General features: G+C 39.0%; 2 protein-coding genes across 4 annotated transcripts in view; both read right to left on the bottom strand.

The window, feature by feature from the left end:
• The window catches only part of parlb (presenilin associated, rhomboid-like b), an 83,864-nt gene that overhangs the window by 59,179 nt on the left and 7,662 nt on the right, over window positions 1-17,023 (bottom strand). The window contains exons 9-10 of one of the 2 annotated variants that reach the window (XM_062418582.1): window positions 16,906-17,003; window positions 15,740-16,204 (exon numbers count right to left, since the gene is read on the bottom strand). In XM_062418582.1, the coding sequence (XP_062274566.1) occupies window positions 16,075-16,204; window positions 16,906-17,003 (228 nt within the window). In that variant the 3' untranslated portion in view covers window positions 15,740-16,074. Of the gene's footprint in view, window positions 1-15,739; window positions 16,205-16,851; window positions 17,004-17,023 lie in introns of those variants that run through there. The other variant, XR_009925143.1, reaches the window with a different exon arrangement.
• On the bottom strand, window positions 6,931-12,113 carry LOC133980055 (claudin-1-like). 2 transcript variants are annotated; one of them, XM_062418623.1, is made up of 6 exons: window positions 11,987-12,113; window positions 10,616-10,856; window positions 9,702-9,866; window positions 8,424-8,502; window positions 7,516-7,629; window positions 6,931-7,315 (listed from the first exon to the last, which is right to left on the bottom strand). In XM_062418623.1, the coding sequence occupies exons 2-6, from the start codon at window positions 10,830-10,832 to the stop codon at window positions 7,219-7,221; spliced, it is 672 nt and encodes a 223-aa protein (XP_062274607.1). In that variant the 5' UTR covers window positions 10,833-10,856; window positions 11,987-12,113; the 3' UTR covers window positions 6,931-7,218. The 2 variants fall into 2 exon arrangements, with proteins under 2 accessions (XP_062274607.1, XP_062274606.1); XM_062418622.1 differs by having other exon boundaries at window positions 10,616-10,866; window positions 11,987-12,100.

The following is a 17,023-nucleotide window of genomic DNA, read 5'->3' as shown; positions in this document are numbered from 1 at the left end:
CGGGTTTATGCTAGCCTAGCTCCACTATTCAAATCTAAATGGTTGAAATGCTTTTTACACCTTTTTTAGAAAACACATTTATGACCTATTTAATGTGTTTAGAAGACAATGTCTGAATTCACTTTACACAGTCTTTAATTTTAATAATAATTTCAGAGTTGATGAGATAGTTATAAAATAAATACAAGGTTTCAAACAGGTTTCTTCGTTGGTTTAAAAATAAATAAATACATTTTTTTAGTATTGACTGATTGATGAAATACCAGTAAAGATGATGTTCAGTAAATATAATTACCTGGTTTTCTTGTTGTAACAGCAACTGTAGTATCTGTTAAAGAGTTCAAAATGTTGGTTTTAATAGTAGAAATGATTAAATAGAGACAATGCAAGTAAACATTTTATTACCTGTAGTCACTGCAGGTCGGCTCGTTGTAGCAGCTGGTTTTAATTAAAATGAATGATAGTAGTTATTAAACAAAGCAGCAAATACTTGGACATATACACATTCATACAAATATTAGAAATGTACATATATAAATATATATAGAGCGATACTAAATAAAGGTTAGAGTCACAGAGTCACTTTAGTAAAATCTAACAGACCAAGTGATGAATATGAAGGATTAGTGATTTTAAATTGTATAAAGTAAAAGATGAACATGTAAGTGAAGCATCAAGAAAGTGAAGATCACACCTGTAGTGAAGCTGCTTACAGGAGGTGAAATACCTGCTGTTTATTTATCTTTTACAATCAGGATAATGTTCAGTAAATAATGTTCAACAAATGTAATTACCTGTCGTCTCTGTAGAAACAGCAACTGTAGTATCTGTTCGAGAGTTAATGATGTTAATTATAATATTAGAGTTGATGAGATAGTTATAAAATGAAGACAATGCAGGAAACAGTTTAATTACCTGTAGTCACAGCAGGTTGAGGCGTTGTAGGAGCTGGTTTTAAAAATATATGATATTAATTATTATTGTTAGTCGATGAAATACAAGTGAAGATAATGTTCAGCAACATTAATGTATATTACGGGTTAGGGTTAGACAGCGTTACCTTTAATGTCACCACAGAGCTTCTCACACTCCTCCTCAGTGTGAAAGATGTTCCCGTTGGACCCGCGGCCTCTGAAGTTAAACCTCTCACAGCTATAACTCAGCACGTTAAAGAAGAACATGGACATGTTTGAGCTGCCTGATCCGTAGTGCACGGGCCGATAACAACGAACTGATGCAGGAGAAGGAAATAAACTCATTACTGTTGTTAAGGTCCAGCTGTTGTGAAGTAAAACTCAAGATGAAGTCATTGAACTGTTTGATGTTCAGATCTCTGTGACTGTGCTGCATGTGGATATATTAAAAGGTTTCTTACACTTTTCATTGCAGAGGGCTTCACAGCCCTCCTGGGTTTCAAACGAGTTTCTGCTGGACCCACAGCCGCTGTGGAAGCGCTCACACCTGTAACTGGTACTGTTGTAGAAGAATCTGTGAATCCCCGACTGGCAGCTGCTGCAACTCATCATCTCTGAACAATGAACTGTTGGGAGAAGAAGACACTTTTGTTTTCTGGCTTACAGTCGTGGTCAAAAGTTTACATACACTTGTAAAGAACACAATATCATGGCCGTCTTGAGTTCTTGTGATAGAGTGATTGGAACACATACTTCTTTGTCACAAAAAACATTCATAAAGTTTGGTTCTTTTATGAATTTATTATGGGTCTACTGAAAATGTGACCAAATATGCTGGGTCAAAAATATACATACAGCAACATGAATGATCAATTTTGGTTATGTAGAAAGTTATGTCAATTAAATTAGCTTCATGGCCTCTTAACTTCTTGTGAGTGATTATGATTGACTACAGCTGGTGACTTCTCTGAGCCCATTTAAATAGGCTCATTTGATACAATCATTAGACTCGTCCACAAACGCTACACTGGGAAAGTCAAAGCACGGATCAGAAAAAGTTGGGAGAAGAAGACACAAATTGGACACTCTCTTTCTATACACTCTTTGTATACAGAGTTATCTTTCGTCAACATCTTAATGTACACCACAAATACAAACATTGATACACCTGCTGTGACCCATTACCAGGCGGGGAGTTCAGGTCCTCTTAAATGATGCCAACGCAGAAATAACTTAAAACTGCATTCTATCAAAAGGCCACCAGGGGGCGACTGTTTTGGTGTCAAAAGGACTTCCGTCTCTATACAAGTCAATGGAGAATTCACCAACTTCTCACTTGATTTCTAACCTCAGTAAATGTTTTCAAAATGTGTTTATGGTCTCAATCGCTAGTTTAAAGCCTTCTTCAATGCAGTATGATGTTCATTTGGGACATTTTGGCCTCCCTGATTTTATACGTGACGAAAAAGCAGGGTATGCATTAGGGCGTGGCTACGTGGTGATTGACAGGTTGATTGGTTCACAGGTTCAGGAGGGCGCCTCATGCTCCTCCTGATGCCCATATAAGTAGAATCAGGGAAAATGTGAAGTATAACCATGTGTCTCAGTCAATCCAGTCTCTGCAAGCTGCTTGAATTTATTGTAGTATAGTTTTGATCCATGGATCGACTTTGGGATTAGCTTGTTTGTGATATCTTAGACAGCTCTCCAACATTTTAAAAATATTGGTTGGAATGAGATCCAATGCACAATTCTTAATTTGAACTTTCAGGCACAAATAAGAAAGAAAGAAGCTTTGTACTTACGTGTCTCATCAGCTAGTCCGTATGCATCTGTCATGTAATAGTACCTTTGGACTGTAGGAGAGAGATGTATGATAGCAGGTAAGTTTCGTCTCTGTCAGAAATGCTGAAGGACGATGTTATCAAGAATTCACATCCTGAGTTTGAAACTATATTCAAACATTTTATAGAAGTCTATCGAACAGTATTTGAAATTACTAACTAATAATAAGAGACTAAAGTCACTTAATAAAGTCTCACTCTGACAGATCATTTGGATAGTCAGTCAGAAAACAGCAGAAAACAGGAATCCATCCTACCGTTGTCAATGGTGGTCTTTGGGTAGACCTTGATCTGTGTGCTGGGATGTCGGGTGTACGAGTATCTGCTCTGGTTCAGACAGTTGACCAGCAGGCACCTCTTCCTGCCACTGAGAGGTATGACTATCACTGCCATGTGGCAGTCAGGCTCTGTGTCGCAATCCCTCCAGCACTTCTCCTCATCATAACCCTCCAGCAGCAGCTGGTTCAGGTTGTAGGTCCCAGATAGGAGGCACTGTGCTGGCTCAGGGACCTGGGCCCGACCGTGGTCGACCAGGACACACATGGACAGCAGACAGAACCAGAATCCAAACAGACCTTGTTGATTCATGTTCTTTCCAAAAGTCTTCAGCTCAGAGTGAAATGTGAACACTTGTGAATCATTGAGAGTAATGAATTGTACTGAGACAGGTTGGATATAAACTCACCTGGCCCTGCCCACACACCTCCGTCAGCACTCATTCCTGTTTAATCACTTCAACCACAAATGTCATCAAACATTCGCGTCATATTCTGAGACGGAAAAGATTTCTTTTAAGATTAATTAAATTCCTGTTTTGTTTTGGCAGCATTCACATCAAGGCCAACCAGTTTGTATTTGAATACTCTGTTAATCAAAGAAGTTTCCAAAACTACGTCCACCATGGTTTTACATTTAAAAACACATCTTCTCTTATTGGCCAAAATAATCTAACCTATAACCTCTAACTCCCATCTCATTGTTTCTGGTTTCAGTAAACTGTAAAAGAATCTGCCTTTTTACTGGAGGTCATTCATTCTATCCATTTTCTTTCACTTATCTGGGGCCGAGTCCTGGTGGCATCCGGCTGAGCAATGAAACCCAGACATCCCTCTCATCAGTTCCTCCTGGGGGTTCCCAAGGAATGCCGTTGTGATTTCTCATGTTTGCATGCCAGTTTTTATATAAAACAAGGTAGAATGTGTTAAGACGACTGTTTCCAGTCTGTATGCTAAGTTAAACAGTTGCTAGCAGTAGCTTCATACTCACTTAACCCTCCTGTTGTCTTCAGGTCAATTTTGAACTTCATGAGGAGGACAGGCGTTAATTCAAAAATGAAGTATCAATTAATTTAAATGAGGCCTATTGACCATAATTTCCAAAAGTATGAGTAAAATCTGTGGTGATAAGTTGGAATGGAGTTGACTAAAAAGGTCTAACACAGAATCAGGTGCTAAATTATAATATTTCGACCCAGGAGGACAAATGTACAGTTGACGGGAAGACAACAGGAAGGTTAAGGTGAATTCACGCTTTCTGCATTCGTGTTGCCTCACAGACTTTACGCACAGCAAGCACCGTCTGCACGTGTGCTTGCAACTTCTGACCAAGGCCGTAGCCAGGATTTTTCAAATACCGAGGTCAAAATTAAGACCACAATTTATTTGACTGTTTAGGGTTATCCATGATGTATTTATAACGCTTTCTTGTTGTGCATTTCTCAGTCATGGTCATTCTTGTGGTCCAGTTCTTTCTCATCACTTCCAATTGTGCAACTTAAATCAACTCCTATTTCAGTATTCTACAACTTCCATGGTTGTATATTTAAAAAATTATAACTGCAATATATTATTTTCTTTGTTTGTTCTTAAAATGTGGAATGGAGCACGGCCTGCTGGGAAAGGCAGAAAAGGGCTCATCCAATGAATGAACAGTTTGCAAAATCGGGTCAAGTCCAATTCACAAATGTAGACAACATATTTCTGGCGATTTCAAGGCTCCACTCCACCGCTAACTATAGCCGAATACTTTCGTTTTGACATGGCAGCGGAATCTTCAAGTACGTGTCACATGACGGTCCGTTGATGCAAGGATAATTGTCTAGTCGGCTATTTTCACTTCACAATTAAACAAAACTTCAAGAAAAAAATACCGAGGACATGACCTCAGTGTCCTCAATGGTAGCTACGGCCATGCTTCTGACTTTCACTTTGATTTCAATTCGATTACTTCATGAGAAGTGAAACAGGAAATGTGACGCAGCAGTGCTTTTATTACCCTTCCTTTAAAACTGTGCCAGGTGAGTAATTATGAACACCTCACCTACTCAAAGAATGTGACTGTACCTGTAGTTCAGGCTTTAACTCTACTAGTGTAGGTTTGGGTTTGTTATGTCATGGTTGAATAATTCTATATGAAGAACCAGCAGCATGTTATCTGACTTTATTGTTGTCCACACTTCATCAGCTTTAAAACAACACATCAAAAGGACAAAAGGACCCTGAACAAACTGCTCACCATCATGGACAATGAAGGTCATCCACTTCACAACACCATCATCCAGCAGAAGAGCATGATCAGCTGGAGACTACGCTCACTGTCATGCAAAACTGTAGTAAAACTGAGTAATTCATTTGTCCCCAGGGCCATACAACTGTACAATCTGGCAATAAAAGGACCCCCACAGCCACAGACTGGACTAAATTCACTTTAAATTGTATATTGCACTATATTTTTATTTATTTATTTATTTATTTGCACTTTATCACACAGCCTCAGACCATGTTGTTTTTTAAAATTTATTTAATATTTAATATTTAATTTTTAGTGTATTGTTCTTTGATGTCTTCGTGTATTAAGCTGCTGGATCCTAAATTTCCCCTAGGGGATCAATAAAGTTTACATCTATCTATCTACATCTATCTTCTTTCTCACCTGTGACTCAACGAACAAATCAGAAGCTAGCAGGAGTTTTCCTCACATTTACAGAACACCGAACAGATGCACTGCTCAAAAAAACTGATGGAAGACTTAAATCACACATCAGCTCTTGATGAAGGAATTATTCAAGTGTAAAATCTTAAATGGTGTATATTGGATAATAACAGTCATTGAGGGCTGGATTCAAAATCACACAAAATCAAAGTAAAACATTGAAATCACAGATCCAACTTGTGTGGAATTTGTTGACACCACATATAAAACCATTCCCTTTTTGGGGGAGTGTCTTGCGTTTGCCTCTCCATTGCAGCTGTTGTCACTTTAATTTGCACCAAAGCAGCTGAAACTGATTCACCATCCCTTGAGCTTCCTAAATGAACAGATTGATCTCACTGAAGTTTAACTGAATTGGTTTTATACTTATTTTTATACATTATTTTGAGCATGTGTATTTTTACTTTCTTACAGTAAATTAATTTCTTTCATTGTGGAATCAGTGTTTTAAATGTTGGTGTGAAAGTGAGGTGAAAGGAAAATTCACTTTAATTTCAAGACCGTGTAAAGTGAATTCAGACATTTTCTTCTAAACACATTAAATAGGTCATAAATGTATTTCTAAAAAAGGTGTAAAAAGCATTTCAACCATTTAGATTTGAATTGTGGAGCTAGGCTTAGCATAAACCCGCCCTGCTGCTGTAGAGGTATAAATACATTCAGTGCACACTACTATTACTACAGTCTACAGTTAACCAGTTAGCTGAGTTAGCCGCCAAGTTAGCCGCTGAGTTAGCAGCAGAAAGCTCTCAGGCCTAGCGTCCATGTTTCCGGTAGAGGTGGTGACTTTGATTGACAGCTGACACTTGGTAGGGGGCGGGGCTTCACTCCCACAGCGTTTGGGAGCAGAGAAATAGGCAGACTTTTACACAACTTTGAAGCCTTATTTTATATATTTAGCGATTTTTTTAATCATTAAAATTTGGCAGGGTGGTTAACAACACACTTTTCTGTCAAACTCAGAACACATATTTATTCTTACTTTACACGGACTTTAAGTCTGAACTCATGATGACATTTATAATTTTCTTCTATTAATGTAATTTACTTTACTGACTTTAATATGTTGCAGTCTCAGATTAACTATTATTAAAGAGAGCCACCTATGCTCATCGATTTAGAATTTTACATCATAAACAGTGACACCTGCTGGCCGGACATCGGTACTGCACTCACACAGATTCAGGGAACATTTTATTTACAACGAAATGAAACTCTTCACACACATAAATCTTCAGGTAATTACTAGACATTCTTATTATATAATGGCATCAATAGTATAAAAATAATTATAGGTATAAATCAAAGAATGAGTGATCTTTACAATAAAATTCCTCATCAGGACACAAAAAAAACGTCTTCGGTATAAAATTTAGTATATTGCTTAAAGATCCAACATGATCCTGAGTCCTGCAGAGTTCAGCCCTCTGAGGATCAGCTGTAACCTACGCAGAAGTTTTTCGGGAGGTTTAGACGTAAGCTTTGGTGCTAACGTTGTCTGAAGCTGGAGCTGCTCTGTAGATGCTCGGCCCTCGACTGCTGTTGGAGTAGTTGTATGAAAACTGCCTGGAGGAGAGAAGATAGAGAGGGAGTCAAATACAATCACACCTGTCTCACTTTTAACAGAATCTGAAGCTCTGTGATTGGATGTTTCCTGCTAAAATGCACTTTGAGAGTCACAGTTGATGTTCACAGATTTGTAGCTTCAACTTTTTATCATGCTGTTCATCTTTTGTTCGGATAATTCGACCAGGAGTTTCATTTACCGTGCAGGAGGAGTGGGATACTTCTTCTTACAGGAGCAACAGAGCATGGAGCCTCCCAGGAGAGCCAGACAGGAAGCTCCCCAGCCCAGATACAGCCCAGTGCCCAGCTCGAACCTGCATCAAGACAACCACAATGCCAAGATGTTGGGCACACATTTGATCAAATGTCAAAAACCCCGAAAATCATGGTGTCGTTTAGCTATGATAACAGTGTGCAGGATAACTTATCTTACTAATCTCCCACTTTGTCCACTTTTAAGGAATGGATAGAAGTACTAAGCTCAATGGCAAGCTATGAGCGGGTCACCTATAGAGTAGCTGGGAGGGAAGATCTATCCAATGAAGTTTGGGGTCCGTTCCTAGCTCAATTGCTGGATATGAAAGGATAACGCTACCTACCTCTGCATAATCTTTTATATGGTTCAGGTACAAGATGTGTATAGTATGTAGACTTCCTAGGGTGTTGTGTGTTTTTGCTTTGTTTTTTGTTTTGTGTTGGAGGTCTGGCTTGAGTTGTACATTGTTGCTGGACTGCAAACTCGTTTTTATTTTATTTTATTTTTGTTTTTCTGAAGAAAAAAAAAAGACTGGGCAGATTCTGAAAGAAGACACACTGTAACTGTAATAATGTAAAAGTTATTGTTTTGTATTTGTCTGACCAAAACATCAATCGACAATTTAAAAAAAAAAGACAACCACACTACTGCCATCATCATCATCATCATCATCACTATAACTCATTGAAAATTGTTTTAAAGTGAGCATATTTACTCTGGTTTTATCTTCGCTTCACTGGCTCTCAGTATCTTTTAAAATAGATTTTAAGCGTGTGTGTGTTTGTGTGTGTGTGTGTGTGTGTGTGTGTGTGTGTGTGTGTGTGTGTGTGTGTGTGTGTGTGTGTGACTGACCGCACTGCTCCGTACGGGTTGTTGAAGTCGTGGATGACTCGTGCAGCGTACCAGGACACAGCGATCAGAGTGAACAAACCTGAGGAAGCAAACATCAACACATCTCACTCTCACACCTGTCTGCAGTATTCAGCCTGAAACCATGACGACGCTGACAACACAAACTACACGTTGTAATGTCAGTCGCCCCAAAATGAGCTACAGTTGGTTTGATTGACAGCAAGTGTTGGGGTCAATGCTCAAAAAAATATAATGTATTAGCATCACTGTGGGTCTGTGAATGGGGCAGACTGACAGGTGGGCCACCCAATCAGATTCATGAAAATAATAATCTGAATGAATGAATGAATAAAGTCCTAGTTAGGATGTATTGTATACTATAAGGTCCTATAAACAGCGGTGTCAGGTATGAGCTATTGATGACCCGTTACTGCTGTATGCTACACAGAAAATTATTATTATTATTATATTAAATGATTAGGCCTACATGGTGAGGTGTGGGTCTCACTTTGTGTACGGCAAGCAGGAGGAAAAAGTTGTTTTAAAAAAGCTAAACACTAACAAATATGGATTGAAGCAGATCACTTTGATAGATAAACACGTGTTCTGACTTTTGGAAAGGTTTACATTTATGTTTTTTCAATAAATATTAACTTTTGAACTTTACAACACTCATTTGCGGATCTTCGGACAAACTGTGATCTATGCTGCTGGACCGCCGCGGTGTTGAATTGCGAACGTTAAGAGTTTCCGCCACAGTTCGTATTAATCGGAGGCTTCAGAAAGATAAAAGAAATGTCTTTTGAGCCTGAGAGTTTTATTGCTTAGCTACTGGCTGATCAGGGCATAATGTAGGTATGCTTTTTATATTGTTTGTTCTTAAGCTGCTCTGCTGTGCGTCTTTGTTTCTTTAATAAAAGAAGAACATCCAATTATTCCCAGGCCGACCCAATGATGACGTTCTGTATCCATCACTGGTTATAGATCTATCTATCTATCTATCTATCTATCTATCTATCTATCTATCTATCTATCTATCTATCTATCTATCTATCTATCTATCTATCTATCTATCTATCTATGTAACTAGCTATCGATCCATCCATCCATCCATCCATCTATCTATCTATACTCGCGAAATCACAACAAAAGTAATCTCAAGGCTCTTTACACATAGAGCAGGTCTAAACCGTACTCTTTAGTTTAATTAATTAAAGCGTTGCCATAGTAACAGTGAGGACGGGACGGGACGGGGGGGGGGGGGGGGGGAGTACCGACCGGACAGGATGAACAGGACTCCTCCGCTCAGGGCGATCTGGTCTTTGACGTGCTCAGAGGTTCTGCCGATCTTGGTGCACTTGAGTCCGAGCACGGAGACGATGATGGAGGCCAAACCGACCAGCAGGGACAAGATCATCAAGGCCCGGCACACCTGCAGGTGAGCTGGGAACACCACACACCAGTTCAGACCAGTACAGTACAGACCACCACACACCAGTACAGACCAGTACAGACCACCACACACCAGTTCAGACCATTACAGACAGGTTTAAAGGATGAGTTCACAATTAATGAAGGAGTGTTATTAGTTATTAACACACAAAATCTCTGAAGTGTGATTAAAGTAGAGAAGCAGGAAATTAACTAAGTACATTTACAGTTTGAGGTACTTGTACTTTACTGTAGTACAGTCTGAGGTACTTGTACTTTACTGTAGTACAGTTTGAGGTACTTGTACTTTACTGTAGTACAGTTTGAGGTACTTGTACTTTACTGTAGTACAGTTTGAGGTACTTGTACTTTACTGTAGTATTTCCATGTGATGCTACTTTCTACATCTCAGAGGGAAATATTGTACTTTCTACTCCACTTGACAGCTTATTTGACAGCTTTAGTTACTTTTCAGATGCAGATTTGACACAATGGATAATATAACAAGCTTTATAAATACAACACATTGTTAAAGATGAAACCAAAGAGCACATCTCAGATGTCTATGAGTTGTTAACAGCTCCACCAAATAGTGATTTTTCCCTGTAAACTTCTCACATGCTTTCATTTCAATAAATGTTCAAATGATCCAATATTTCAGCAACAATCAAGGATTAGATATAGATTATTAGTGTGTGTGTGTGTGTGTGTGTGTGTGTGTGTGTGTGTGTGTGTGTGTGTGTGTGTGTGTGTGTCCTCACCCGGCAGTCCCAGCACCGTCTTGAACTTGCTGCACTGGATGGATCCCATCGATGTGGCAGCGCAGCTCATCCACAGACCTTCCATCTGCCACTGACTGGTGGCGACGGACTCGGCCTGACTCCTCACCTTCCACACCTGAGACGACGTACAGCTGGATGTCAGACACCAGGACACGACGCCCAGAACCAGACCCAGGACCTGCAGACCCACCGCCATGCTGCTCTGCACACACACACACACCTGGAAACACCTGGAAACACCAACAGCCCTGAGACCAAACACACCAAACCAACCTATATCTAACAGCACATTTGATGTGTTTCTTATCATAAGTTGTGTGATCTGTTGATTTAAATATTGTCCCTGACTCCATTTATAAATAAAGTTGTTTGGATGTTAATGGTCAAAACATTAGGGAGGGAGCAGGCGGGGAGTTCCGGTCCTCTGAAATGAGGCCAACGGTGAAGTAACTTAAAACTGCATTCTATCAAAAGGCCACCAGGGGGCGACCGTTTTGGTGTCAAAAGGACTTCCGTCTCTATACAAGTCAATGGAGAATTCACCAACTTCTCACTTGATTTCTAACCTCAGTAAACGTTTTCAAAATGTGTTTATGGTCTCAATCGCTAGTTTAAAGCCTTCTTCAATGCAGTATGATGTTCATTTGGGACATTTTGGCCTCCCTGATTTTATATGTGACGATAAAGCAGGGTATGCATTAGGGCGTGGCTACGTGGTGATTGACAGGTTGATTGGTTCACAGGTTCAGGAGGGCGCCTCATGCTCCTCCTGATGCCCATATAAGTAGAATCCCTGTTTTTATTTTTCCCAGCATGCACCGGAAATTTTCAAGTTGGCGCTGCTCAGATCCGAAACTATTTGCTTCCAAGCAGAAATCCACAAACCAATGGGTGACGTCACGGATGTTACGTCCATTTTATATACAGTCTATGGTATCGACCAGTTTTGCCTTTTGGATTCCGAGTTTTGCCTAGTGATTTTGTACTTCTGCCCTGTGTTTTGGATTTCCCGGTTTTGACTTTTGGACTGATTAAACAACTAGAGAACTCTTCATCCCTGTGTCCCTGTCTCTGCATTTGAGTCCACCTGGTCTGTGCTTGACAAGGACAGAGGAAAGAAGGAAGGGAGGAAGGTAGTGGGGAGGAAAGAAAGAGAGAATGAAGGAATGAAGGAAGGAAAGAAGGAACAGTCAAAACAGACAGGGTCTATTTGACCCGGGAGGACGACACAATGATTAAATGTTACTGTCAGTCCTGTCGGTTTTAACAGAAAAGCAACAATTAATCTATAAAAATGACCTCAGAGAGTAAAACGAACATCTCATCGAGCTCATAACTCAGATTTCTTACCGTGGGTTAAAGTTTTGAGTCTGAAGTGAAGTTATTGTCGTTTCTCTCGTCGTCGTTCTCCTGTGCTGCTGATTGTTTCTGTGATGTGAAGCCGATCTGATCCTGTGAGGTCGCTTTGTGTCCGAGGTCGATGAACTCTGGGCCGAATCGATGTTGACACAGAGTTTCACCTCAGACTCTGTTTGTTAGCTGCAGATTCTCAGAGACACTAAAACAACCTGTAATACTTTATTTAGCTCACACATTCAAAGCTAAGAATACATATATCTTCAGTTGTTTCTATTTTACTTTATTTACTGGAGATACTGAATTATTTGGTACAAAGTTTTTATGGTTACACCACTTAGACATTTTTGCCATAATCCTCTAATATATTCTCTCAAAATGGATTAAAAGCAGAAATTTGATGCTGGGTCCACAAAAAAAAGAATGTGTGCAAGTTATTTATTTTCACATTTTAACCCTTTAAATTAAATTAAAATTAAACTAAACCACCTGGACACAGTAACACATCACTAGGGGGCGCCATCATGAAACCAAAGAGTTATTTGCCTCCAGAGACTGAAGCTGAGTGTTTGTGGACTTCAGACTTCTCAGCGTCTGTTTGTCCAGCTGATGAAACAGCAGCTGATTGACAGCCGCTCTCAGCCAATCACAGCCTGAGCTGCAACAAACACACAAACAGCTGATCAATCACAGTTTCACATTTTAATTGGAAGAAAATCAACAAGTTTAAATAATTTGAAATACTTTGATTTTCTATTTTTCTGACTTTAACAGCTGATCATAAAGTCTCCATATTCTGACAAAATAATTATAACTTATAATTTTGTATTATTTTGTTTGTATTTAAAGGCTGTGTAATCAAAATAAAGAAGTCTAAAAACAATATACTAGAATTTAGATATTATATTGTTAATATTTTTTCTTCTAAAATTATGATTTGAAACAATATATTTTATTTCATATTAATAAAGGTTTATGTTTTTATTCAGTTATTTTATTTTTCATTAAAAAATTATTTTTATTTTTACTTGAATTCTTTATTCAGTTTTTTTATTTATAGAATATATATATATATATAAATATATATATATATATATATATATATATATATATATATATATATATATTATATAAAATTGAAATAAAATTTTACAAATAAAAATAAAATATTTTATAAATTACAAATAAAATATAGTGTTGCAAGAAGTCATAACAATATAATATCTAAATTATAGTTTATTGTTTTAAGATTTATTTCGACTATACAGCTGACTTTTGTTGATCTTTAAGTAAAAACATAATAGTATAAAATAACTAGAAAATTCCAGGGAAATTTTGAGTGCCACAGGTACACGATTTATTTCCAGTGTTCGAAAGTCACCCAACATATTCTGGTTTCGAGTATTAAGTACATCTTACTAGTCAGTATCAAGTATTATAGTATTAGTAGTAATTAAGTATTTAAACTAATTAAAGTCTGTGTAAAGTAAGAATAAATATGTGTTCTGAGTTTGACATACCACAGAAAAGTGTGTTGTTAACCACCCTGCCAAATGTGAATGATTAAAAAAATCGCCAAACATGTGAAATTAGGCTTCAAAGTTGTGTAAAAATCAGCCTCTATCTCTGCTCCCAAACGCTGTGGGCGTTCCCGCCGAGTTCGCGGAAGCCCCGCCCCCTACAGAGTGTCACCTGTCAATCAAAGTCACCACCTCTACCCTAAACATGGATGCTATCGCTGAGAGCTAGCTCGGTTAACTGGCAAAATAGACAGACAGGAATTAGCCAATCACAAAAAGTAGCTCAGTTTCTGCCCAGCAACAGGCTGTCAAGGACAGCAGAGAATTCTCAAAATGCCCCCAGAATTTGGCTTCTGACAAGGTCCCGAACAATTGCAAACTGTGAGAAAACCGTAACTCCTGTCCAAAAACCGAAAACACCGTGAGAGACACAGAAGCCGGCAGATTCTGAAAGTGTTTAATTTATTCAGATATTATGAGCGCGTAAGCTCAGTGCGAAGACAGAGTGAGATTCTTTTGAAAAAAAAAGACGATTACATTAGGGCCAATGGGGAGCGAGAAAGGTATTGCTGCCGGTCTCGGCCCCCCCTTTTAAATTTTGTGCATTCCCCGCCTGTCAACATCACATTTTATGAATCCCAACACCTATGTCGTCATTTTGACCAAAAGTTATTTGTCTCCTTTTCACGGTTTGGCCGTGAGCTCGAGTTAAAAATAAAAATTAAGGTTATTTTTTACTGCTTCTCACACTCAAGCTAACTGACGCTTCCACTCTAACTTTGAAGAAAAAGTGATTTCCACTCCTCGTTTGACTGCTCATAGTTTGAAAAGTTTACATGTTATGTAAAAACAGTTTGGTGTTTTGGAGAGAGCACAAGTTTTCCTCCGTTTTAATGTTTGAATCACATTTCTACGTGCAGGTATGAGAGAGCTAGGTGACTCTGAAAAAAGGTGAAATTTTGTGGTTTAAAAAAAAAAATCCCATTCATTTTCAATGGAGAATTTTCCCGGTATTTTGGGAATAACTTTGGGAAAAATTGGAATTTGAACATTCCAAATAATAGTACCCCTTTCCCGTCGAGCTGCACGTTTTGATGTATATTGTCGGGGTTTTCTGAAAGCTGTGGGAGGAGTTACGCACTGAAATTTGGCGGAAGAATAAGTATGAGCAAGATTAATTGATACCCAGAGGCTCTCCCTCTACAGCATTACTGCTGAGGTAGTGGCTCGGAGCTTTGCACCCCTGGCACTAAAAATATACGTTTTTTATTTATTACAAAAAGTTCAGAAAAAACAAAAACTATTATGAATGTGTATATTTCTGTATTAATATTACAGGCAACACAGAAATCATGTGACAGGTTTTTTTATTTAATTTAAATGTCATAACTTGTTTACTTTCACTGAGAATAAATAAACATTTTGTGGCTTAAAAACACAATTTTATTCTTGTAAAATTCACTAAAAATGAGACATTTTCATCATATTTCTCGACTTTATTCCTGAAATCTCACAGCTCCTGATAACAACTATGCTCCTTATTTATTTATATTCATATGAAACCATCATATAAAAACTGAAACTATACATTTCAGATCCAGTGATAATTTTATTTTAAATATTTTACAAATAAATGATCACACAGCAGAACTGATCAAACATCGACGATTCCAGACAGAAATATGAATTATACAAAAACACTTCAACTGGCTTCCTGCAGAGTGATTTACTTTAATATATTTATAAATCTCGTAAATGAACAGTTTGTTGTTATGAAACTTTTTACAGGAGAGAAACTATGAGTGAATAATGTGCAGCTCTCTGTGTGTTTGTGCTGCTTGTTTGGGAAGGAAGGAGGGAGGAAGGAAGGAAAGAAGGTAGGAAGGAAGGAATCAAGGAAGGAAGGAAGGAAGGAAGGAAGGAAGGAAGGAAGGGAAGAAGGAAGGAAGGTAGGGGGAGGAAAGAAAGAGAGAAGGAGGGAGGGAGGGAGGAAAGAAGGAGGGAAGGGAGGGAAGAAGGAAGGAAAGGAGGAAGGAAGGAAGGAAGGAAGGAAGGAGGGAAGGGAGGGGAGGGAAGGAGGAAGGAGGGAGGAAAGAAGGAAAGGAAGAGAGGAAGGAAGAAGGAAGAAAAGGAGGGAGGGAGGAAGGAAGGATGGAGGAAGGAAGGAAGAGAGGAAAGGAAAGAAGGAAGGGAGGAAGGAAAGGAAGGAAGGAAGGAAGGTAGGGGGAGGAAAGAAAGAGAGAAGGAGGGAGGAAAGGAAGGAAGGAAGGTGGATGGAGGAAGGAAAGAAGGAAGGGAGGAAAGAGAGAAGGAGGGAGGAAGGAACAGATAAACAACAAATAAAAAGAACAAACATAAAGAAATAAAATCTGCATCGTTTTTGCAGTTTTTCATCCTCCACGTCTCCCGCCTGCTTCCTGTCTCCCTCCTGAACCCGCCGTGAGGAAGCTGATTGGTGCACGGATGCTGCAGCTGCGTCTCCTTCCTGCTGGTTTCTGCACATCTGTACATTTATACATATTTAAACGTTAGGAGTCTCTTGGTGTCGGGTTGCAGGAGTCTTTAGATGGAGCCTCCTGGGCCGTTGCTGCCGCCTCCGCTCGGCCCGCCTCCCGTCCTCAGCTCGTGCCAGAACTTAACGAAGGGCTCGCGGTTCTTCCAGATCAACTCGTGACCGAACATGATGTACCAGCTGCAGCAGAGAGGAAGCACAGGAGAGATATTTATAACATTTATACTTTTATATTGTGTCTGTTTTTGTCTTTAAATAATGATTTTGCAGGGTGTGTTTGTGTGTGATTTATTGCATCACAACTACTAAGTCCGTGTAAAGTATAAATAAATATGTGTTCTGAGTTTGACATACCACAGAAAAGTGTGTTGTTAACCACCCTGCCAAATTTGAATGATTAAAAAAATCGCCAAATATATGAAATTAGGCTTCAAAGTTGTGTAAAAGTCTGCCTCTTTCTCTGCTCCCAAACGCTGTGGGCGTGGCCGCTGAAGCCCCGCCCCCTACCAAGTGTCACCTGTCAATCAAAGTCACCACCTCTACCAGAAACATGGACGCTAGGTCTGAGAGCTTTCTGCTGCTAACTCAGCTGCTAACTCGGCTGCTAGCTTGGTGGCTAACTGGCTAACTGTAGACTGTAGTAGTAGTGTGCGCTGAATGTATTTATTACGCCGGGTTACGGACACAGAAATGTTGAAACACAGTTTGTGAAGCCTAGCTCCACAATTCAAATCTAAATGGTTGAAATGCTTTTTAAACCTTTTTTAGAAATACATTTATGACCTATTTAATGTGTTTAGAAGAAAATGTCTGAATTCACTTTACACAGTCTTTAAATTATACCAATATGAGTCATACTTCACTAACTAAATCTAACTTACATTCCGAACGCCGCTCCTCCTAAATGAGCAGCGTGATCAAAAAACTTCCATCCCAGCACCACACCGGCCGTATCCATAGCAACGATGGCCTTCAGAGCCTGAAGAGAGAGAGAGAGAT

The sequence above is a fragment of the Scomber scombrus genome, chromosome 5 (assembly GCF_963691925.1).
Source record: "Scomber scombrus chromosome 5, fScoSco1.1, whole genome shotgun sequence".
Lineage (NCBI taxonomy): Eukaryota > Metazoa > Chordata > Actinopteri > Scombriformes > Scombridae > Scomber > Scomber scombrus.
The sequence above is the reverse complement of the archived record's forward strand: the minus strand, read 5'-3'. Positions and strand labels throughout refer to the sequence as shown.